At 33.7% G+C, this 24,630-nt stretch overlaps 3 protein-coding genes across 3 annotated transcripts; 2 read left to right on the forward strand and 1 right to left on the reverse strand.

Moving 5' to 3' along the window:
* The first annotated feature begins 6,967 nt into the window (after positions 1-6,967).
* LOC139871941 (DExH-box ATP-dependent RNA helicase DExH9) lies at positions 6,968-14,369 on the forward strand. The gene is made up of 14 exons (XM_071859699.1): positions 6,968-7,405; positions 8,099-8,299; positions 8,376-8,594; positions 9,124-9,453; positions 9,906-10,010; positions 10,134-10,244; positions 10,362-10,612; positions 10,777-10,900; positions 11,311-11,593; positions 11,723-11,877; positions 12,429-12,578; positions 12,661-12,893; positions 13,080-13,344; positions 13,974-14,369. The coding sequence occupies exons 1-14, from the start codon at positions 7,115-7,117 to the stop codon at positions 14,250-14,252; spliced, it is 2,997 nt and encodes a 998-aa protein (XP_071715800.1). The 5' UTR covers positions 6,968-7,114; the 3' UTR covers positions 14,253-14,369.
* Positions 14,370-15,925: 1,556 nt separating this feature from the next.
* On the forward strand, positions 15,926-17,819 carry LOC139871080 (uncharacterized). The gene is made up of 2 exons (XM_071858820.1): positions 15,926-16,394; positions 17,047-17,819. Exons 1-2 carry the CDS (start codon positions 15,926-15,928, stop codon positions 17,817-17,819), a joined length of 1,242 nt encoding a protein of 413 aa, XP_071714921.1.
* A 522-nt stretch (positions 17,820-18,341) lies between these two features.
* LOC139872366 (mitotic spindle checkpoint protein MAD1) lies at positions 18,342-24,422 on the reverse strand. The gene is made up of 16 exons (XM_071860226.1): positions 24,125-24,422; positions 23,378-23,477; positions 22,853-23,013; positions 22,455-22,652; positions 22,248-22,340; positions 21,996-22,112; positions 21,587-21,834; positions 21,283-21,454; positions 20,751-20,858; positions 20,458-20,661; positions 19,806-19,968; positions 19,492-19,582; positions 19,341-19,410; positions 19,066-19,194; positions 18,933-18,971; positions 18,342-18,600 (listed from the first exon to the last, which is right to left on the reverse strand). The coding sequence occupies exons 1-16, from the start codon at positions 24,290-24,292 to the stop codon at positions 18,511-18,513; spliced, it is 2,151 nt and encodes a 716-aa protein (XP_071716327.1). The 5' UTR covers positions 24,293-24,422; the 3' UTR covers positions 18,342-18,510.
* Positions 24,423-24,630: the final 208 nt, after the last annotated feature.

Below are 24,630 nucleotides of genomic sequence, written 5' to 3' on the forward strand. Positions count from 1 at the left end.
TCTTTTTGTATTTTTATATTTTTATATTTTTAAAAAAAACTTATATTTTTATACGAAGGACTTAATAAAAACTTTTACAAAATTATATTATTATTATTATTATTTTTTTATATCATTAGCGTTGCGCTTTCGGCGTTTAAGTTCCCCGGCAGCGGCGCCAAAAATACTTGATGTTATGCGAGGTGTATATGAAATAGCTTTATTTTTACTAGGAAATACTATTAAATACGATACAATTTTACACAAGATATTTATTTATTTATAGAATGGATATACCTAAACCTTGCTACAACACTTATAGGTAGTGTACCTAATCGTACAGTAGTGTAGTTTTTAGTAAGTCCGGTTCGTTCCACAGGGAATCTTTTAAACAAAGCATAACGGGGGGTTTTTACCGTTTAATGACCGGTTGGTCGATTTTTAAAACTTTAGTCGCAGTTAAAACCTAATGTAAAATATTAAATAAATAAAACTTAATTTAAAACGTAAAGTAAATAACGATAATGAAATTGCGAATAATAAAAGTGCGATAAAATAAAATTACGATAATTAAAAAGTGCGATAATTAAAAGTGCAATTAAATACAGTGACAATAAATAAAAGTGCGATAATTAAAAGTGCAATTAAATATGAAAATAAAGGAATTATGCTTATTTAAACTTCCGTAATCATGATGTTTGACGTGTTGCTTTTAGTTTTATGCCCATGGGTTAATTGTCCTTTGTCCTGGATTATTTAATATGTCCGTCTGGTTTTTGTCCATAACAGTCCATCAGTCATAAATATAAAGTGCGAGTATCCTCGTCAAATTATCCTTATATCCGAAGTCAAATATTCCAACTAATTGGGGACTTAAACTGTAACAAGGTTTTAATACTTTGTTTAATAATTACACACCAGGATATCAACTGCGTGTAACCCAAGGTTTTAATACTTTGTTATCAATTATGCCAAGTGTTCTTGTACATAATTTCACCCCTGTTTTAATAATTCCATAGACTATTAATCCATTCCCGTGTCCGGTTAAATGAACAATTATTCATACATATAAATATCCCGCCCATCGTGTCCGATTGAGTGTATATGGTTATTTATAGGTACGTCCAATTATAAATCTTTATATTAAAATTAACAAACTATCATTTAGTTAAACAAATATAAAGCCCATTAATAGCCCATAGTCTAATTTCCACAAGTGTCGTTCTTTTGTCCAAACCCCAATTATGGTACAAAGCCCAATTACCCAAATTTAATATTTAGTCAAACATCACGATTACTTCGGCATTAAATAAGCATAATAATAATTTAGCTACGAGACATTAATGAAAATAACATAAACATAACTTACAGTGGGTATTAATAGCGTAGCGGTACACGGACAGAGTTTCGACTTACAAAACCTTAAAACATTCGACTAATCGAACCTTATTATTATCACTAACTTAAAATTAAAATTACAAATTGTGATTACGATTTGGAGTGACACTTGATACATAAATTGGGTAAAGAAAATATAAATATAAATATATATATGTCTCTAAAATCGTTGAACTGCATCCCTTTTTATAGGAAATGGGACCTCCGCGAGTGCGGTCCCTTTTGTTCTTCAGACCTCCGCGAGTGCGGTCCCCTCAATTTCAGCTCACCAAACAAAGGATCCAAGGCTACCGACGGTTTTTATTATAAATATAATATAAATATATAATTTATATAATTAATTATATATTATATTATATTTATATACATAGTTAATTTATTATTTCCGATCCGTTGCGTCGTACGTTGAAAGTTAGTTCATGTCTCGGTTCCGGATTTTCGAACGTCCTTTCGTATGATTTAATATCTTGTACTTTGCGTTTTGCGGCTTGTACTCTTGTCATTTTTAGACGTTTCTTATCAATAAATTGAACCTCTTGGATTGTACTTTGTACTTTTGAGCTTTTTGGTCGTTTGCACCTTTAAATTGTCGAATCTATCTTTTGTCTTCACCTTTTATTATTTAAACGAATATCACTTGTAAATAGAACAATTGCAACCAAAATCTTGTCTTTCTTGAGGGATAATGCTATGAAATATATGTTCGTTTTTAACATTATCAGTAACATTTTCGACACGATAAACAAAGTCTGTAAAACTGAATCTCAAATTTTTTGAACTATTTTCATATATTCAAATACCTTTCGGTTGTTCTCGACGATTCGCGAATAATTATATGTATATAGATACATATATATATACTATAACTTGAAAACGTAACAGTGTATTAATTTTTTTGATACCGTACATTAAACTTATTGGTTTAAATATTTATTTGAATATATATGATAAGTTGGAATATTAATTGTATGAATAACTTACGACGTATATTTAAAACGTGTTTATGAATGTTGAAAATATATATTAACTTGATCATAAAACGATTTGTTATTATATATATATATATATATATATATATATATATATATATATATATATATATATATTAACAAATAGCGAGACAATGATTTATAGAAGTAAATGACCAAAACACTCGAAAGTTTAAGATACACTTTGAATGATATAGTTTAGTGATAATTTAAGACTATATTTTGACAAAAGTACGAGTCATAAAACGTAAATTGCGAGTTTTCTAAGCGTACGAAAATGCGTTCGAGAAACCGGAATTGGAACATAAGTCTAGTGACAACGTACGAGTCATCGGAACGAAAATTACAAGTCAACTATGCACATGAATTTAATATAATGTATAATTAATTATTTAAATTATATATATTATATATATTATATTTAATTATGTCGACAAACAAGAAAACAAAAAATATGTGAGCTGGATCTGACGGCCATGCGATCGCATGAGAAATAGGCATAAAACCCATGCGATCGCATGGGCATCAGAATCAGGAATTATGGCTATAAATACCAGGTGTCTTGCGCATGTTTTTTTACACATATTACTCCTAAGTATTTATTATTATTATTATTATTATTATTATTATTATTATTATTATTATTATTATTATTATTATATTATTAAGATTATTATTATTATTATTAATCTTAATATTTTTAGTAATATTATAAATAAAATATTACGACGAGGTCATGAGCGTGTCACTTTCAAAATAAGCTTCAAACGGGATAGAACTAAGGAAATTATGGGTTATAGCTATGGAGGTTATGGGTAATGTTCATGGGTATTGTTCGCAAGTCAAACCTAGTATTTATCATCTCTGTTGCGTCTACGTACTTTCCTGCAATATTGAATCTCAATATTGATACGTAAGCACTCATATCTTATCTTTTATATATTAATAGTGTATACATGTCTAGTGCTCGAGTATATATTTATACATGCTTGTATGCTAAATTTCGTCGTTAAAAAGTTTATAATGAATCACGAATTAAATACATATATTACTGGTAAAAGGTATATGATATACATATTTTTGGAAAGCTGGCGAAAAATCAATAACTTTTCATTTAGAAATCGCGTAATTTTGATGAACGAATCAAAAATGGTCAACTGAATTATAATTGACGTTAATTGGAATTGCTTTTGAATTTGCAATTGATATTTAAACAACCTGTTTATGAGATTGATAAAATACTACTAGCCAAGTAAATGAATCCTTGTATAAGGCACGTCTCGTTTTGTTGAACAATTGTCAAAATTGACTTTTTGAAATGACTTTTGATAAATTTTGTATGTCGATCTCGAGCATTAGGATTGTGATACACTATAATCTAACCTAGTTTATTAGACATGTATTGACCAACATACGTTCTCTAGGTTGAGATCTACGGTTAATCTTGCATTCCGAGTTACGGTCACTTTTTGATGAATGACCTTATGTGCTGCTAAGGTGAGTTTCATTTGATCCCTTTTTAATTGTTTTTGCAATCTATATTTTTGGGCTGGGAATACATGCACTTTATTTTAAACGCAATGGATACAAGTACATACTAAATTCTACACCGAGTTTGAACCGAAAATCCCTTAGCTTTGGTAACTAGTAACGGCCGGTTATAAGAACTGGTGGGCGCGAGTAGTAGTATATGGATCCATAGGGCTTGATATCCCCGTCTGAGCTAGAGCACTAGCCCTTTAACGGATGTATGCTATTTGAGAAGCGTACACGTTGGTTTGCGTGTATTATTAAGATGATTATACAAAGGGTATAAATTATATATACGTTAAGTTTAGTTACCAGAGTGCTCAATTTCGTAAAATATTTTGATAAACGTTTTGGATGAAACAACTGAAATCTTGTGATCCACCTTTATATACAGATTATGCGAAACACTAAAACTATGAACTCACCAACCTTTGTGTTGACACTTGTTAGCATGTTTATTCTCAGGTTCCCTAGAAGTCTTCCGCTGTTTGCTTATATGTTAGACAAGCTATGTGCATGGAGTCTTACATGTCATATTTATCAAGGAAACGTTGCATTCATCAAATCATCACCATGTATCTTATTTTGACTGCATTGTCAACGGAATTACTATTGTAAACTATTATTTACGGTGATTGTCTATATGTAGAAATCATCAGATGTCGAAAACCTTTGATTTAAATATTCATTTATGGTGTGCCTTTTCAAAAGAATGCAATGTTTACAAAACGTATCATATAGAGGTCAAATACCTCGCAATGAAATCGATGAATGACGTGTTCGTCCATATGGATTTGGAGCGATCGTCACATATATATATATATATACGTTGAGATTGAGGAGAAGAAAAAGATGGTTTAATGTTGCTCAAAACTGCGAAATTTATAGGCATGTGGCCTGGTACCTACTGCCATGCGATCGCATGGATTTCTCTCATCCAAGCCATGCGATCGCATGGCCTGCTTTTCCAGGTCACATGTCTTTGTTTGCATTCTGCCGACGGTTTATAAATATATATATAATATATAAATAATTTTAAGAATTATTTAAATATTATATTATATTTATGTGCATAGTTGACTTGTAATTTTTAGTCCGTTGCGTCGAGCGTTGAGAGTTGACTCTGGTCCCGGTTCCGGATTTTCGAACGTCCTTGCGTACAATTTAATATCTTGTACTTTGCGTTTTGCGTTTTGTACTCTTGTAATTTCGAGACGTTTCTTATCAATAATTTGAACCACTTTGATTGTACTTTGTACTTTTGAGCTTTTTGGTCGTTTGCGTCTTCAATTCATCGAATCTGTCTTTTGTCTTCACCTTTTATTATTTAAACGAATATCACTTGTAAATAGAACAATTGCAACTAAAAGCTTGTCTTTCTTGAGGGATAATGCTATGAAATATATGTTCGTTTTTAGCATTATCAGCTTCTATTTTTCCATATTAAATAACCACAAACTGATTTTGTTGCTTGTCATAAGGTTTTTCCCAATGAAGTGCTTGCGAAATTTTGATTTTCCATGAAAGCTTCTTCTATGCTCGAAATGATGTGGGTTTGTGCATTCCGCCATTTTAGAAAAAGTGACCAAATGTTGGATGATGTGGGACATTCGATTAGGCTGTGTTCCACTGTTTCAATACTCGAGTTACATAATGGACATAGAATTGAGTCTAAATTCATTCCACGTTTGTCTAGTTCCGATCTTGCAGGCAATCTTCGCATAAGTGATCTCCAAATGAAATTGTCAATTTTTTGAGGTAAAGCTTTATTGCATAACGTCTCTGTGTTCGCAACATGGGCTTACGGCTTCTTATCATCAATTAACTTCGAAAGAGCTTTAGTTATGAAGGTGTCAGAGGTGTCAAAGTTCCATTTCCACGTGTCGCACCTGTTAGACAAGATAAAAGATGAAATTAGTTGATTAAGTTCGTATAGTTCTGCTTGGGATCGACCTCTTGGAGGTCGAATCCAAGACCAATTCCCTATGCATCCTTCGTCCGATTGTGTTAGCCTTTCAGAGATGGTAGCTTCTTTGTTTGCCTCGAGGTGATATAATCGATTGAAGGATGTTTGGACTGTCATTTCAGATCCACTAGTCTTGCCAAAATTTTGTTGCACTTCCATCGCCAACTTTTCTTACAAAAGAACCGTCAATTCCCATTTCATCCGTTACTATGCTAGCTTTGATAATTTCCTGCCAAGTTGTTCTTTCAAGAGAGTACCTGCGATTGTTAGTATCCAGTAGTCCACCATCTATACCATAAATACTTTTGATTATTTTTGCCCAAAATGCATTAGGTTCAATTTTAAAACGCCACCACCATTTACATAGTAGCGCGAGATTTTTTTGCAAAAAGTGAGCCGATATTCAAACCTCCCTTTTTATAAGATAAAAGTGTCCGGTCCCATTTTTCCCAACACATTTTCTTGTTTGAGTCGAAGGAACCCCAAAAAAAAGTTCGTCTTAACGATTCAAGTATTTTATACTTCTAACATTGATTTATGACTTCATATTAATATTACTTAGTTAATAACTGTTTTTTATTTCTTTGTTTTTTCTTTCAATCATCAATTTAGTTTATTAATGTAATAATCTATATTTAGTTTATTAAGTATAGTTTTTGAGTTTATTGTTATCTAAAAAAACTATAAAACTATAAAATTTTACATCAGTTTTATTGTCATATACTGTAATTAATAATAATCGTCATCTTGTGACATGTTACATGTCAAAATGAAAGTGTCATTTAGAAAATGTCAATAGACTCCGGTGGTTCAAATAACTTGCAAGTTAGTGCGCACATGATAATCCAAAACATGACCTCGGATGATAGACACAATTTTCACTTATTGATTCAAGCATGTTGAAACACAATTTACTTAGTACTTTTTGTTCACTTCTTACTTTTTTCTATATTCTTTTGTTTTACATTAATAATAATTTAATTTAATTAATTATAATTTACGTACTTTTTATTTATTTTAGTTACATTTTATTTTATTTACACCGTATTCTATCCTAGACAGTAAAAAATATTTATTTTCCGATTTGTCTCAAACTATGCTTAATAAAACGTTGGCCGCCCTTTTTTCCGTTTTCTGTTTCGAAGCACCAACCCACCCTGAACTAGGGTTTCACCGTCTGTTCACATATTGTGACCTTAAACCCTAAAATTATCACGGCTTAAAATTTAATTTAAGTATTAATTAATCAAAAATGGGATCAGTTAAGAGGAAATCAATAGAAGAAGGTCCTTCAATTCCTACACCACCACAAAAACAACACAAAGACAATAACAACAATCGCAATACTTTAATTGGAACCAACGATGACGTGGACGCCGGAATTGCTTGTGTTCATGACGTGTCATACCCGGAGAATTACGTTTCCGTTCAACGGCGGTCAATTAACGGTGAAGATACAAAACCAGCTAAGGATTTTCCGTTCACTCTCGATCCTTTTCAGTCGGAAGCAATTAATTGTCTCAATGCTGGTGAATCTGTTATGGTAACATTCTTTACTTTCTAAACACTCATTTGTTTTCCTGTATTTATTAATTATTAATGATTTGATATATGAAGTACCTGTTTTTGAAGTATGGTTGCGTTTAATAAAACTGAATGATTTAAGTTCATAATCTAAATGATTTAAAGTCTCTATGAAAAATGTGCTGTTTGATATTCATTTTCAATAAACGATATGAAGTGGTTAAAATTACCTTATTAATGTTACATAGATAAAACATTCAATATAATTGTTTATTAAGTGTTCATGATTTGAGGAGGATATTACAGAAAATTTAGGCACTTAATAGTGTTTCAACTTGTTTAGCACTGAATGCCGAATGCTGAACCATTTAGCATCATATGTCATTCAAAGGTCATAAATAAACACGCTAATAAACACGCTGAATGTTGAATGGTTCAGCATTCAGCGCTAAACCATTCAATTAAGAGGTAAACAAACACACCCTAAATGCTTTTATATGTAATGTTATATGAACGAGTATAAAAGTTTATGTTAATCATAAATTTAGCTTATAAGATAGTTTGGCTTTGAGAATCCTTATATTTTTGTCATATAGATAATGTGATCGATCAAGTTGCCTTCGATTTTCTGCTGTTCTAGTTAGGCTTTAAAAGTGTTATGTTTTTTTTGTTATTCAAGAGTTTGAATTTGTGTAGATTTTTGCTTTTACAGGTATCAGCACATACTTCAGCTGGTAAAACTGTTGTGGCATCGTATGCTATTGCCATGTCACTGAGAAATAAACAAAGAGTAATATACACGTCTCCTATAAAGGCATTGAGTAACCAAAAGTACAGAGAGTTTAAAGAAGAGTTCTCTGATGTGGGTTTGATGACCGGTGATGTTACTATAGATCCCAATGCATCTTGCTTGGTAATGCTATTTATATCTGCTTGATCGGTTATATGTGTTAGCATATTTTCATCTTTTTAAAGTTTTATTTTTTTAGGTGATGACCACGGAGATTTGGCGTAGTATGCAATACAGAGGATCAGAGCTCACAAGGGAAGTGGCATGGATCATTTTTGATGAGGTGCATTATATGCGTGATAGAGAGCGAGGTGTGGTTTGGGAAGAGAGTATTGTTATGGCCCCGAAAAATGCGCGTTTTGTGTTCCTTTCTGCTACCGTTCCAAATGCGAAGGAGTTTGCTGACTGGGTTGCAAAGGTGAGCCAACTTTCAGGGTTTTAACTTTGCATGCTTGCTACGCTTCAACTATGATTTATAATTCTGCATAGTATAACCAGTAGGAGTTTATTTCAGCGGGGGTGAAATTTTTTTTAAAAGCATTCACATTTACTGCAACTTTTATTCCTCCATTCTTTCATGAATATGCAACCTTTTGGGTCATGGGATTTTGGGTTGGGGCAAAATATGGAGGCTTTTGGGCAAAATACAACCTTTTGGGTCATGGGTTTTTGGTTTGGGAGTAAAATATGGAGGCTTTTGGGAAAAATACAACCTTTTTTCTTCAAAGTAAAGAGTCCAACAATGAAAAAGATGGAGGCTTTTGGGTCATGGGCTTTTGGGTTGGGGGCAAAATAAAAATATCCAAAAGGTTAGGCTTAAAAATTTCTTATCCATTGGGGACAGGTGCCCCCTGTCCTACTCTAATTCCGCCACTGAGTATAACTGATAAACGACAATATAAGCTTGATTTGATAATGCTAAATGAATATGATAACATATGATGCAGGTTCATCAGCAACCATGTCATATAGTGTATACAGATTATAGGCCGACGCCTCTTCAACATTATCTTTTTCCTACTGGCGGTGATGGTTTATATTTGGTGGTGGATGAAAAGGGAAAGTTTCGTGAGGATAGTTTCCAAAAAGCTTTAAATGCTCTTGTTCCGACCAATGAGAAGAAAGATAGCGGGAAATGGCAGAAGGGGCTGGTCAATGGCAAAGCAGTAGAAGACAGTGATATTTTCAAGATGGTCAAGATGATTATTCAACGCCAGTATGACCCCGTTATTATTTTTAGTTTCAGCAAAAGGGAATGTGAATTTCTTGCTATGCAGGTACACATTTTTGTTTTTATTTGCTTATTTATTATTTAAAATTGTTTATATTATAGTTGTTATGGTAGTTTTGACCCAATTATACATGCACAGGACAATTCAGATTATGTTGCATCTTTAACGGGTCAAAAGTTTTCTAATGTTTATTTATAGTGAATACATTCTCTTAATTTATTTAGTCAAAGTATTTTACTGTTGTTGAAATATTATAACGACCAGGTGAGTGGCACAAAATCTTCCTTTTGGCTCATGATGAGATATTGATTCCTCCATACAACAATTTGCTTTCTGGGTCAACCCAACCTAACCCTAGCCGTATTAAAAATTATCTGTTTTGAGCATTTACCCGACCCATTAGACCCTCCCACTTTAACCTTTGAGTTTTATTATCTATGCATGTGTGATTATAATATGGACTAAACCCTTAGTTTCATATCTTAAAAATCATGTAGATGGCAAAGATGGATCTAAATGAGGATGATGAAAAAGTAAACATCGAGCACATTTTCTGGAGTGCTATGGACATGTTATCGGATGATGATAAGAAGCTACCTCAGGTACGTTATTGTCACATTTCTATTTACATCTACTATAAGATATGAGTTTTTTTTTTTTTTTTTTTTTTTTTTTTTTTTTTTTTTCCGGGTACAAGGTTGTTGTATCTTATTTTGGTTTGCCAGGTGTCAAATATGCTTCCCCTCTTGAAGCGGGGAATAGGTGTACATCATTCTGGATTATTGCCCATACTGAAGGAAGTCATCGAAATACTATTCCAAGAAGGTCTAATCAAGGTTGGAAGAAGATCATATATGTTTGATCTTTTTTTTTACTCGAGTGCAGTTGTTTATATTAGTATATGCTATCAGATTTTCTTTTATGGTTTTGTATACTGAAATGTTTTGTATCAGTGCTTGTTTGCCACAGAGACATTCAGTATCGGTCTTAATATGCCTGCAAAAACGGTTGTTTTCTCAAATGTTCGCAAGTTTGATGGTGATAAGTTCAGATGGTTATCAAGTGGGGAGTATATACAAATGAGTGGTCGCGCGGGTCGTCGAGGTATCGATGATCGTGGTGTGTGCATTCTTATGGTTGATGAAAAGTTGGAACCTTCAACTGCTAAAATGATGGTCAAAGGGAGTGCTGATTGTTTGAACAGGTATGCAATTTCTTGCTTCTGCCAAAGTGTATGTCAAAAGATAATTTTTTTGTCATGATTATACTACCATTGTTTGAATTTGGTGGTGGTTACTAAATATTGTTCATGATGTTGAGTTCTTGGATTTTTATCTTGAATTAACTTGTTGTTATTGACGTTCGCAGTGCTTTCCATTTAAGCTACAACATGCTTTTAAATCAACTGAGATGTGAAGATGGGGATCCAGAAAATTTGCTTCGTAACTCATTCTATCAGTTCCAAGCGGATCGAGCCATACCTGATCTTGAGGTTGGGCATCTTGCTTATTATATTTACATTTTAGGCAGGTCTTAAAGGTTTGGGTCTGGTTGGGTTATGACCCATAACACGTCCTGTCCATAATTTGTCTATCACATGAAACATTCTTCATTCATTTTTTTTTTTTTTTTTTTTGTTTTTTTTTGTTTTAATATGAATATCTATATCTATTTCATTAATAATAAATGATAGTAATGCAATATTTCTAGGTCTTTGAATCATAGTACATGTTGAGAGGCTTTTGACTTGTTTCTTACAGAGTTACAGCTAACTGTTAGAAAATAAAAATATCTGTTTTTTCCCTAATGACTGGTTAGGAACTAAAAATATCTCAGTTGACCCATTTGATGGGTTGGAATTGCCACGTTTACTGCTTATTTATGTATTTATGTCTATTGCAGAGAGAAATGAAGGATCTGCAGGAGGAAAGGGACTCGATTCATATCGAAGAGGAGGATAGTTTAGAAAACTATTACTCTTTACTGGAGCAATATAGAAGCTTAAAGAAAGATGTTCGTGACATCATCTTTGCTCCTAAATACTGCTTGCCATTTTTGCAGCCTGGCAGGCTTGTGTGTGTTCGTTGTGTAGATAATGACGAAAGTACCCATGTGTTTTCCATCGAAGATCCTGTCACGTGGGGTGTTATAGTCAACTTTCAAAGGATAAAGGGTCTTTCAGAAGGTTGTATTTTTTATTTTTTGGTATTATTTTTTTTTTGTAAATAGTATGTTTCTTGTGAAAGTTGCTTACTTGCTTGAGCGGCTAATGACTTATGTATGTTTGTGTTTATTTGTCTTTTATGTAATTCAGACGATACGAATAAAAGCCCAGAAGATTCAAATTATACAGTGGATATTCTTACAAAATGTGCAGTTTCTAAAGATGAACTTTCAAAGAAAACAATAAAGATTGTTCCACTGAAGGAGCCTGGAGAACCTGTTGTTGTATCTGTTCCTGTTTCTCAGGCAAGTTTCAATAGTTTTTATGTTGCTGTCTATTTTTTGAGTGTTATGGAGTAAATGGTGTGCATTTTGAAAATGATTGTGTTTGTGATGTTGAATAAATAACTGAAATAAAACTGGCTGTTGAATGTTTAACACAACACATTTGGAGTTTGAAGTTGCAAGAACTTTGATTGTTTGGGAAAATTCGGATTGTTTATGGTATAATAGTCAGATCAAGGGTGCATTTTTTATTTTTATTTTGTAAAATAAGAGTTTAAGCATATTAATATTATTAATTCAAATTAAGTTAATATAGGCATAAGATTTATCATCCGATACCAATTATTTGACCCTTAAATGCATAATTTTTTCGATGAATAGTGCAACTTCAAGTGGTCAATTATAGTTCCAAAACGTAAATCTTAACACCCTGCGTTTAGTTAGATTTTGTAGTAGAACAACTCTTTAAACTACTTTTTGATAGTTCAATTTCTTGTTTAATGGTAATCTTACTAGCTTATTATTCGCTCCTTAATGGTCAAAACGCTGATAAATGATTTTTAAACTAACAGATAGATAACTTGAGTAGTGTCCGACTCATAATCGCAAAGGATCTTTTGCCGTTAGAAAATCGGGAAAATACATTGAAAAAGGTGTCTGAAGTTCTTTCAAGATTCTCTAAACAAGGAATACCCCTCTTAGATCCCGAAGAAGATATGAAGGTTTATATATTTTCACTTGGTTTTTGCAGCGTTTGGGGCCCATATGTAAACATATCTCATGCTTTTGTTATGCATTTGATAGGTTCAAAGTGGGTCATATAGGAAAGTGGCCCGCCGAATTGAGGCTCTAGAGAACCTATTTGAGAAGCATGAAGTTGCAAAGTCTCCACTTATCGAGCAAAAGCTTAAAGTATTACACAAGAAGAAAGAAATTACTGCTAAAATTAAAACAATAAAGAGGTCGATGCGTTCTACATCTGCACTTGCCTTCAAAGATGAGCTCAAAGCAAGAAAAAGGGTTCTAAGAAGACTCGGGTAAAATACATATACATTAAAGATTCCATTCTATTATAGTTATATTGCTGGTAATATTTTTAATTAACTGTTATTAGGATATATTGTCTTATTACATATTAGAGTTTGAGATGTCTTCCACCTTGGGTTCCAAAATACCAACTGCATATTTTGTTAAGTTTTAACACTATCTGCTATATGATGCAGATATGTGACTAGGGACGATGTCGTGGAGTTGAAGGGTAAAGTTGCGTGTGAAATTAGCAGTGCAGATGAATTGGTGTTAACGGAGCTCATGTTTAATGGTGTTTTCAAAGACATAAAGATAGAGGATATGGTATCTCTTTTATCTTGTTTTGTGTGGCAAGAGAAACTTAAGGATGCTCAAAAGCCTAGAGAAGAATTAGACATGCTCTTTACACAATTGCAAGATACCGCACGTAGAGTTGCTAAAGTTCAGCTCGAGTGCAAGGTTTGATTCTATTAACTTCATTCTAATTATTTTAACCAATTCTTCAATATCTTTCACTGTCGAAACGGGCTTGGTAACAGGTCGAAAATGGGCCTATTTGGGTTGAATTGTGCAGTTATGTTTTGTGTCAATATATGATTACATAAACAATATGATTAATGTAATAATTTAACATGTTAGGTCTGGATTCAATATAGGGACTGGCCGACTTTTAACCCACTTGTCCCGTTTAACTTTTTTTGCTTCTAGCTAAGTTTTTTCATTGACCCTTTTGAAATAAAACACAACCCATATTGACCCAGTGACCCAATTGTTAGTAAATGAGTCAACTTGCCACATTTACAAGTTAGGACGTGTAGGTTCAATATAGGGACTGCGCAACTTTCACTTGTCCCATCTAACTTAGTTTGTTTCTACCTAAAATTTCATTGACCCTTTTGAGATAAAACACAACCCATATTGACCCGGTGACCCAATTGTTAGTAAAAAAGTCAACTTGCCACATCTACATATCCTGAGAGAATTTTGTGATATTGAAATGTTAATATGATATAAGTTTGTTATTGCCATTGCGTTAGTGTATACAACTTTATAGTATAAATGTTGTAATTGTCTTATTTGTTTGACAGGTTCAAATTGATGTGGATACTTTTGTGAGTTCATTTCGACCTGATATTATGGAGGCGGTTTATGCATGGGCAAAAGGGTCCAAGTTTTATGAAATAATGGAAATCACACAAGTTTTTGAAGGTAGTTTAATCAGAGGTATTAGGAGAATGGAAGAAATACTTCAGCAGTTAATATTGGCGGCAAAATCGGTTGGTGAAGTTGAACTTGAAGCCAAGTTTGATGAAGCAGTTTTAAAGATCAAGAGGGATATTGTTTTTGCAGCCTCATTATACTTGTAGGGATAGATAAGTTATAATTTTCCAAAGAATGATACTACTTTCTTTTTTTTAGTACTACGTAATTTTTTTGTTGTATTATTATACTGTATACCCGTATTTATTGAAAGAATTGCTTTTATAAGTGGTTAATTATATTTCATCTAAATCAATTTTAAGACATTCACTTTGCTTTTACTAAAAAGTTATGATTATCAATGTCAATTTTTTCTAGGACAAATATACAGTCCTCGTGTATTAAACCTTTTTATCTAAGACTTGCTTTTTACATAAACCTAGGGCTTTAAACGAGCCAAGCCGAGTTCGGCTAGGCTCGACCGTTCGAGCTCGGCTCATTTAAATTTCATAAAGCTCGAGCTCGGCTCGGTTTGAGCTTAATATCTTAAGCTCGAGTTCGGCTGGTTTGATACGGAGTATTTTTAAAGCTCGAGCTCGACTCGTTAATTACATAGATTTATTTTTTAATATTATTTAATTTTATTCAATTAAATATTTATTATTTATGTAATTTTTATTCACTTATAATCATATTAAGTATTATATTATTATTTTAACTATTATTATTTATTATTTATGTAATAGTTAAATCTGAATCATAACACATTAACACCAAAATCAAACAACAATCCCAAGGTCAAATCGGGCAACCATCGGAACTCATGGGAAAAATCACTGGCGTATCAAACTAACAGCAGTACAACACAATGAACGTGTTATTAAAATGGTCGGTTTATTACATGGACGATCAATAAAACACCCAAACAAATATGTAAGAAGAAAATAAAAATAAAAATTCATGATATAAAATGGAAAACATGAATTGAATTGAATCTTGACAACTTGGGAATATATGATGATTGGTAGTTTATAAGATATCTTATCAAATTAGAAATATTTATAGAGTATATTATGATCCGAAAATAGAAATTAGAAAAGAGAAATTAGACCATATATTATATTATATTATATCATGAAACAGAATTGTAGTACGAGTGCGTATAATGCATGGATTCTGAGAAAGTACGACACAACTCACGACCCTAGTTCAAACATAATTGATTGGATCATCGTCCCCACAAGTTACACAGCTGGTAACTGAATAAGAAGTGTCACACAAGTCATATAGTTTCTTTGGTTGACTTTGACTTTGACTTTGTTATCATGTGCAAAATAAAGATGCCTTAATTAAGGTAAACGTAAGTCAATTCATGTCTTCATGCCTATCAATTTTCTAACAATTTTGCACCGATTGTATTAAGAAATTGTAAAAATGCCTTAATACAGTACATTGCCACAAAAGATAAATGAATTTCTGTTTGGTATTATATTATTTATATGTATATGTAATATGTATATATGATACTATATGATTTGATCATATTTGCATGTTATTGCCGGTCAGTTAGAAACCTTTCGATGGAGTAGCCCACAATCATATCATTATTTCAATAATATTCGTATGTGAAATTAAAGCTAGGCTACCTAATTTACATCAAAAGTAATTTAAAGGGACGCTTAATAATTAATTAGATACCTAAAATTTGAAGGTATGCATTTGATCATTTGCCCTTTCCACATCTATAAATAGGGACGCTAACATTGGCAAAAACGCAAACTCAATACATACATAGAATAACATTTCAGCATATATTTATATTTTCATTACAAATTATACAATGGGTACGTCAATGGTTGGTTGTGTTACCATTCTTCTAGTCTTAATGATGGTGACGTTTAGTGAAACGGCTAGTACTCCGCCGGGGATTGCTAAAAACCCGGTCCAAGGAAGTTGTACTAACGAAGAGTTCAAAGTATGTAAGAACTTGGTGCATGTGTGTCCCAAGTTTTGTCCCGATGGTTGTACCCATCATTGTCAATCATGCAAACCTATTTGTATTGGCTCTACTACACCATCACCACCAGCAGTGGATCCTCCCGTCGTTACGCCACCACCAACTCCGACCCCATCACCGCCAACTCCGACCCCATCACCTCCTGTATGGCATCCTACCCCACCTCCTCAACCAATGAAAGCCAAGTGTGTAAACAAAGGTTATCCACAATGTTATGCCACTGAGCATGTTTGTCCTGCTTCTTGTCCTAACCAATGTGAAGTTGATTGTGTCGCCTGCAAGCCAGTTTGCAGTAAGTTATTCATAAACCCAGTTTCTACATTTTTATATACAAACACCAAAAGTGATAGAATTTGAGCACGTACTTTTCTTTTTATTTGGAACAACAAACACACACACACTTTTTTTTGTCAACGATAGGACTCGAACTCAAGGTTGATAAGTTCCCTTAATACCGCCAGAACACAAGCCCTTTCAAATAGGGTTAAAATACATTTCATATGACCTTTATTAGAATTTGATTGTGTAATTAACCAAAAGGGCTTCTTGCTCGCGGTATCAAGATAACTCATCAATCTTGACGTTAGTGGCAGATCTAATGCTTTGTCACGGGCCAGCAGTGAAATACGCGATTAAGTGGAATTTTTTTGGGGGTTTTAACTAGTGATATCATTGGAGAGTGTAATTTTTGAAGTAATAACGTTGGATAGTTTAATTTTTTTTAGTTTTTAACCAGTACACCCGTGACTATAATTCCTAGATCCGTCACTGATTAAGGTTGTGAGTTCGAGTCCCGTAGTCGACAAAAAGTGTGTATTTTTGCTGCTAAAAAAAAAGTTTTTTACTATTAATTAATTCATATAACTGGAAATTAACGTTTTACACCTAGCTAGCTAGCCATCAACTTTATTATCCTAATCTTATGTGTGTAATTTTAATTGCAGATTGTGATATGCCGGGAGCAGTGTGTCAAGATCCTCGTTTCATTGGTGCTGACGGCATCACTTTCTACTTCCATGGAAAGAAGGATCAAGATTTCTGCCTTGTTTCCGACAAAAACCTCCACATCAATGGTCACTTCATTGGCAAGAGGAACAAAAACATGGGCCGAGACTTTACTTGGGTTCAATCCATCGGTGTCCTCTTCAACAACCACCAACTAAAAATCAGTGCTCAAAAGACATCCACTTGGGATGACGCCATTGATCGTATCTCCATAACCTTTGATGGAGAAACCATCTTTCTCCCAGAAACCGAAGGCGCAAAATGGCAATCTTCTTCTTCATTAGCAACGATCACTAGGATTCAGGACACAAACAATGTCGTTGTTGAGGTTATTAACCTATTTACGATAACTGCTAAAGTTGTTCCAATCACAAAAGAAGAATCAAGAATCCATAAGTATGAAATTACGGATGACGATTGTTTTTCTCATCTTGACCTTAAATTCAAGTTCTTCTCTTTGAGTAACGAAGTGGACGGAGTTTTGGGACAGACGTACAAGAGGGACTACGTTAGCAAAGTGAAAATGGGAGTTTTAATGCCAGTGATGGGAGGAGATAGAAAATTCAAGAGTGGGAGTTTATTTGCAGCTGATTGTTCGGTCGCCAAATTTAACGGAAACCATGAAGAAGGTGGTTCTGTTTTGAACTTTGAGTTGCCAAGCTTGAAGTGCCAAAGTGGATTGGATGGGCAAGGTGTGGTGTGCAAAAGATAGATCCTTATTCCTTAACCATGGAGTAGTACCTTGTATAAGTACATTTTACTGTATTTAATTTAACTTAACTATACGTGTAATAAAATAAGGCACAAATAAGGAACCTAGGTTCCAAGATCGTGACAATTTTACACGAATGTTGAAAGACTCTGGATCAAATTATCTCTTTTTTGTTATTTGATCAACTAATAAATCTAGCATTTCAAGTACCTCACTAAGGGGTCCATGCCTATCCCCTTACTTCACTAGCGCACGCTAAACACCACTCACGGAGTGGTTTCACGAAAGGTAAATAGGAACTCCACACATGTTATAAGGACTCCTCAAATGAAAAAAGTTTCAAACTAGATTAGTAATATAGATATACCAACGGGACTCCTAGCATAGTCTTGCATATTTTGTTGTTCAATTCAATCACTTGACTTATACAGTATATGATTTAGTTATATACTTCCAATTAAGATGTCAGTATATTTTCAAAGATACGTTTTCAAGCTTCAACACAACACTAAAGTCTGATTTAAGAACATGAACGATAATCAATGTAGAGTTGCTTTCAAAACCATTACACCAAATATTCAGGAAATACTGCAAATTCAATACATGATTACAGATCATTTCAAGAAATTGAGTCACGACGTTGTTTTAGTATAACATCAAAGCAACCAGATAAGTTGCAAGTAGGTTTGTCTCACGACAGTGTCCTCTTATTGAAAGACTCAACTGTCAAATTGGCAGTGAAAGCTGGAATGGAGTTCAGCTTCCGAATGAAAATCTCAACCTGAAAATAGCAAAGCATTATCATTTAAATTTGTTACTCGTTAAATACTGTAAAGCTCCAAATGCTAAAATAATGCAACCTGTCTAGAAAATATATTATCCTCAATTTGGCTTATAAGACAAGTGATTACAAAAACATAGTAAAGTTGGCAATATGGACACGTCATGTTGGTTAGGTAACAGGTCAAAATGGTTAATCTATTTCTTATCGGTCAATTTGGCTTATAAACTATTGTGCTGACCCATACAGTGTTTTAAATAGTAATTAATACATAAACTCTAGTTTGACAATAACTAGCTAAATACTGAACAATAACAATTTAAAGGTGGTACCTGTTGGGATATCTCACGTCGCTGTGTGTAGTTATTTGCCTGAAACATCACAGAACAATTTGGCTGAATAATGCGATACAAAATCTTTTAACTGATCGAATTTAACAACAGACAAGTGTTGTTGCCATCTTACCAGTATTTTTGTGTTTCCTGATTCATATTCAAATTGAAGTTTTTCATCATCACTTTGTGCGTATATCGATTGAAGAGTAAATCGTGTCACAGGGATCCCATCTGATCGTTGGTGATCATCCATAACAATCTGTACATTAATATTAATAATAACAAAAAAAAAAAAAATATTAATAATAACAAGAATTTAAAACAATCTTCATCAAATAGAAAATGATGCAAATCAAGAAAGACTCCCTCATGTACCAAGATTAAAATATGCAATCGAACATATACCTTGTAACCGAACAGTTCACAACACGCCCTTCGAAAAACTGAGATTCTATCAGCAAAAACTGCCTTATACCTGTAACATGCAGCATCCTTGGTTTTATTTTTGGAAAGGTGAAAAAGTTTCATACATCAACAAAATTAAAATGTCACTTACCTTTCCTCACGTTTCTCAAGGGTGGCGATTTGCTCTTTTAATTGAACTATTTTTCCAGATACATACGAGTCTACCGATGTCCCTGCATCACCTAAACATACGAGTGAATATTTACGGGTTAGATTTTCGACATATAAGATGCTGTCGTGTTAGTTAATAATTTAAGTTCTGAAGAACAGGACTATTTACATATGGTTCAACTTATCAACAAGAATTAACATTGTTTCGTGCATACTATGTTATCAGAAAAGGAATCAAATAATAGCAAGGGATCATACACGAAACATGTAATTTCTTTAAAAAAAAAGAAATACCTGACTGCTTTTTTAACTCCTCGACAGCTTGTAATTTCTCTTTTGTTTTCTGTAATTCATTCTGTAAAGTCTCTATTGTCTGTTTTGCCTCACTGTCCACTGCTAAGCTGTTCACCATACGCAGTACTTTCGTACTTGCAGATGAAAAATCACCATGGCCCAACTGCAAATAAGGGAACATATAAACACACAGAACAGAAATAATAAATGACAAACACGGAGGATAACTGCCCATTTTTATCAGCTATTTTTAAGTACTTTAAAGACATAATAATTCAGATAACTACAAACGAAATGCAATACATCAGAAATAGGATCAGACAAATGCATGTAACAGATTCAAGATAAAATATCACGGATGATCGTTGTGGTTTGTATCGAAAATCACCAGTGTTTCATGTACTTTTTTTCTTTCGTGGATGGTCCCTGTGGTCTGGCACTTGAATCACTGAAGGTCCCTGTGGTGCAAACAACACGGACCATCCTTGACGGAAAAATCTAAACCACAGGGACCACCGGTGATTTAAATGCAAATCATGGGGACCATCCTTGACGGAAAAAAGTACAGGGACCATAAGTGTAATCAAATACAAAACACAGGGACCGTTCGTGATATTTTGTCTAGATTTAATGCAATCTTCGAGAACTGAACCTTGGTCTCCAATATAGCTATTTCTGAGCGGAGACGATCATCTTCTCTCTCTAATGACTTTATTTTTCTTGATTCATTATTCAGCTTCTCATTAAGTAACCTTATTTCGTTATACTGACGAGCATTAACATCTTTTTGCTCGAGTATAGAACTTTCAAGTTTCTTTATATGGTCTTCTTTCATTGCAAGAGATAACTCGAGTTCCTGTTCATACAAACAATTGTAACAAAATGTTCATTAGCAGGGACCCACATACTAGATGTAAGGTAAGAACATGACCTCTAGCCAACAACCTTAACTGTTCCATCAGATATTGAAGCCCCTGTTTCAACGTTCTTTTGTTGCTTTAGTTGATCAACAACATTTTTTAGATGATCTCTTTCCTCGGTAACTGAAGAAAGCTGCAGACGTATAATTTTAGTAAACAAAAACGTCACACATTTGGTGATAGTTAAAGAATATGTTCTTGAACTGAGGCTGCAAATAACGTGCCTGACTATACAATCTAACTGAAATAATATATTTTTTGAACGAACGGAGAAAAACGTGTAAGCAACAAGTCACAGCAATATAGGTAGTACCAGCAAGTTCATGCAGTACAATAAAACATCAAATTTTATACAGTAATTGTTTCTTATCAAGAGATGTAAAGAATCATGATCACATTGTTAATATAAAAAATTACACAGATAAAATAAAGGCTAAAACAAAAAGGTCAAGAGAAAGTTGGTTTATGTAATCTAAGAGGAAATTTAAACTGTGTTATGCTATAGACATGTGTATTAGTATTTTATTCCATCGGTGTACGTGTAAATACAAACTTACTAGCAACTCAGTTCGTTTGAGATCCGATTTCAAAAGTTCCAACTTCTCTTTAGTCAACGCAGACTCTGTTTCAGCATTCTGTCTAGAGTTTTCTGCAGCATCAAGTGCAACCTCTACTTGTTTCAGACGTGCACTCATCTCTCCCATCTTCATCATGCCTTCAAGAACCTCCCTGTAGTGCACAAAACCAATTTAGAATGTAAAAAGAATCAGCTAAAACTATCATATCAAGTTATAAGTAGTTAATTACTGATCCAAAATGAATAACTGGGACACGAAATTATGCAAGATGGTCGGTACGTACTTGTGCAAGGCTTCAAACTTTAGAGGTATGTCAGTAGCAGATGTGACACCTGGAATCTCCTTCATTATTGATTCCCATAAGGATAATTCATCCTCCAACTTCTTTGCGTTAATCTGTGCCTCTGATAGTTTAGAAATTTCCAATTCTGCCCTTTCTCTACGACCCTTTTCTTCCAACAACTTCTCCCTCAGTAACTCAATGTCCTCATGTGAAGATTTCCATTTCCTAGCTTCACGAACTTCTGATTCCTGATGTCAAATATAACAATATTCAAGGTTTCAGTTGTTGTGACTGAAGTTAAAGAATGTGCTTTTAATCTTTTTCAAAAACAATGTTGCCTTAGTGAGTTGTGACCCTTTATTTGATAGTAAATCAAGTCATACTTAGAATGGGGAACAATTAAACATACATAGTTTCTGAGCTCTTCTCTCAGATGTTTCACCAAAATACTGTCATCTGAAGAATGAGACTCTTGACATAACAAAGTGGTAAGTTTTTTCTCTACTTCATTCTTCTCTTGCAAACACTGGCGAAGAAGAATAAAAAAAAAACATCGTTAGGCAAATACTGTCTCGGTGTCTCTATACAAAATGTAAGTGTATATCTTATGAGGATGTATACTACAATTTATAACAAGGTAAAGCTAAAGCAGCTATATAACCTCATTAAGCCTTCTTTGAAGATTCTCCAGTTGTTCCTTTAGCAAAATAGCTTCATTCTCAGAATTGTTTGCTTTGCATTGCATCCTTTCAAGCTAAGTAAAAGAATAGCAGTAATTAATTCCATATCGTGTAAAATGAGAAAGAAAAAAACAGATAAAACAAGTTTTAATAAATAAAAAAAGGTGTCATAGCTTAAGACTACTCACATCTGCACTAATTCTAGAAATGGAAAGTTTGGATTCTTCTTTAAGTTGCGTAAGTTCCTTCTGAAGACGAATTCTTTCCCTCTCGATGCTTTCAGAAACATGACTCAGCTTCCCCTCCAATTGACTTGCCTTTTCTTCAGATGAGGCTAGCAAAGATTCCGCATTTTTGTGAAGATCTATTTCTTTTTTAAATTTTACCTAGAAAGAGCATGAGCTAAGTTTATTATAAGCTTGAATCTATTGAAAGAAAAATATCATGCAAACATATGAATTTCAAGATTGCAGACTCAAAGTAACATCAAAATTATAGTTTGCTGTCTCTAAATATACAAAGAACAAATGACCCTTGAATGAAATGGGAAATTCGTATATCGATATAGTTATGGTCGATGTCAAACCTCAAGTTCACTATGGATATGAATTTGCTTTCTTAGTCGCTCTTGCGATTCTTTGACTTCTTTCAAAAGCTGGTCTTGAAGAGCCTGTTCACGGCCCTTGGCAGCAGCCAGTTCTTGTTCTGCATAAAGAAGTTGATCCCGAAATTTCATCCTTTCAGCTTCTGCAGCAAGTAAAAGTCATTGTTTAGCTAAAGGTATACAATACATACACGCAGTCGGTGTTTCTATAGCCTCACATACATACATTTAGCTAATAGAAACTGACTATAGAAACTGTTAAGCAGAAGTCACAAGTTTTGTGGTTTCGTCTAGTTTAGTTTTAGTGTTTCAGATAGTAGGTTAAGAGTGATAAATTTATAATTACTTGAGCAACAACTTTATTACTAGAGACTGATGTGCATTTGAAAAATATTTAACAGAAATACACCATCAGATATTAGAGTTATCCTTCTACAATGCAGATAGGCACTACAAATTAACGAAAAGTTTCATACATATCACCCATAAAATAGAGTTACTGCTTACCAGATTTGTGAAAGTCATCATTCATTGTCTCAAGTTTGGATTGGTAATCATGAGCTTGCTTCTCAGCGCTGCTTAAAGCATCCATGAAATCTGCTTTGACCTAGAATGACAATATGTATTTCACTTATATGTACTCCACTTATTAGAGATCGTACAAATACTATTTACTAACTCTTTAACCAAGCCGAGTCGAGTCAACAGTACCAATCTCAAGGTCAGCTCACAAATTTGGAAGCTCAGACTCAGCTTAAGCTCGATCGAACCTTGAATTTCAAGCCTGAGCTCGATTTATTCGATACATTTGAGCTAAGCTCAGCCCATCTCAATCATCAACATCAAATATTATAATATATCAGAGTTACTAAAGGTGGCATATGCTCAACATAGTTTTCAACATATTATTCTCAGGCAAGGCATGTAGCACGTCAATGTTGTCAGTTAACATTTTTACAAAAGTTAGTTCGATTAATTAGCGCTGAGCTTGACATGAAACAATTACATAATATGATAACTAGGATAAATACATACTTTGTATAGATTAAGAGTAAGTAAAATAACAGAAGCTCTACAGATTACGAGCTTTAGCTCGATCGAAAATAGTAGCTCAAGCTCAACTTAAACCGACTCAACTTTCATGCTCGAATAGACAAAACAGCGGCTGGATTTATATTATTAATATTTAATATTAATATTTATATTTATATAATAGTAAAAAGGAGTGTTGTGACAGAAATAAAATAATAATACCAATTGGCGGCACTGGTAAGTGCAAAGCATCTGATCATCGGAATGTTGATGAGAGGGTTCCGGCACCGGCAGGTCTTCGAAGATGATTAAACGGCCATCAGAATTAGGGCTTTCTGAATTGCCGGTTTCAGGCTTTCGTTTCTTAGGCAAAGGTGTTCTTACGATCATTTTTCCGTCCACAGATTACGATTACGAACCCTAGGTTTTGAATATTGAAATGAAATAAAGGTGGAGTTTGAATATTGTGAAAACGTCGATTTGAAATGGAAAGCGCCTAAATACTAGTAGTACAACTCCTATTGAGTGCAGAGTTTGCCCAATGCAACGCGGGCAAGGTCTTGGACACGGAAGATGACCCGACCTACTCGCGACTCGAGTTCGTTAAAAACTCGATTCGAACTAAGCTTAACCTAGCTTGAGAGCGAACTTGAATGTGTTTTTAGGATCGATTACTAAACGAGCTCGAGCTTCTTATATCAATTTTGAACATGCTCGCGAGCCTAAAC

The sequence above is a fragment of the Rutidosis leptorrhynchoides genome, chromosome 10 (genome assembly GCF_046630445.1).
Source record: "Rutidosis leptorrhynchoides isolate AG116_Rl617_1_P2 chromosome 10, CSIRO_AGI_Rlap_v1, whole genome shotgun sequence".
Lineage (NCBI taxonomy): Eukaryota > Viridiplantae > Streptophyta > Magnoliopsida > Asterales > Asteraceae > Rutidosis > Rutidosis leptorrhynchoides.

Excerpts from the sequence above, each read along its gene's own strand:
- LOC139871941 (XM_071859699.1), top strand. The coding sequence starts at position 7,115 with ATGGGATCAGTTAAGAGGAAATCAATAGAAGAAGGTCCTTCAATTCCT. Across the intron at positions 10,011-10,133 it reads ATGATAAGAAGCTACCTCAG|GTGTCAAATATGCTTCCCCT; the intron begins GTACGTTATTGT and ends TTGGTTTGCCAG. Across the intron at positions 12,894-13,079 it reads AGGGTTCTAAGAAGACTCGG|ATATGTGACTAGGGACGATG; the intron begins GTAAAATACATA and ends TATATGATGCAG.
- LOC139871080 (XM_071858820.1), top strand. The coding sequence starts at position 15,926 with ATGGGTACGTCAATGGTTGGTTGTGTTACCATTCTTCTAGTCTTAATG. Across the intron at positions 16,395-17,046 it reads CGCCTGCAAGCCAGTTTGCA|ATTGTGATATGCCGGGAGCA; the intron begins GTAAGTTATTCA and ends TTTTAATTGCAG.
- LOC139872366 (XM_071860226.1), bottom strand. The coding sequence starts at position 24,292 with ATGATCGTAAGAACACCTTTGCCTAAGAAACGAAAGCCTGAAACCGGC. Across the intron at positions 21,835-21,995 it reads GAGAAGAGCTCAGAAACTAT|GAATCAGAAGTTCGTGAAGC; the intron begins GTATGTTTAATT and ends ATTTGACATCAG. Across the intron at positions 19,411-19,491 it reads CTTGAGAAACGTGAGGAAAG|GTATAAGGCAGTTTTTGCTG; the intron begins GTAAGTGACATT and ends TGCATGTTACAG.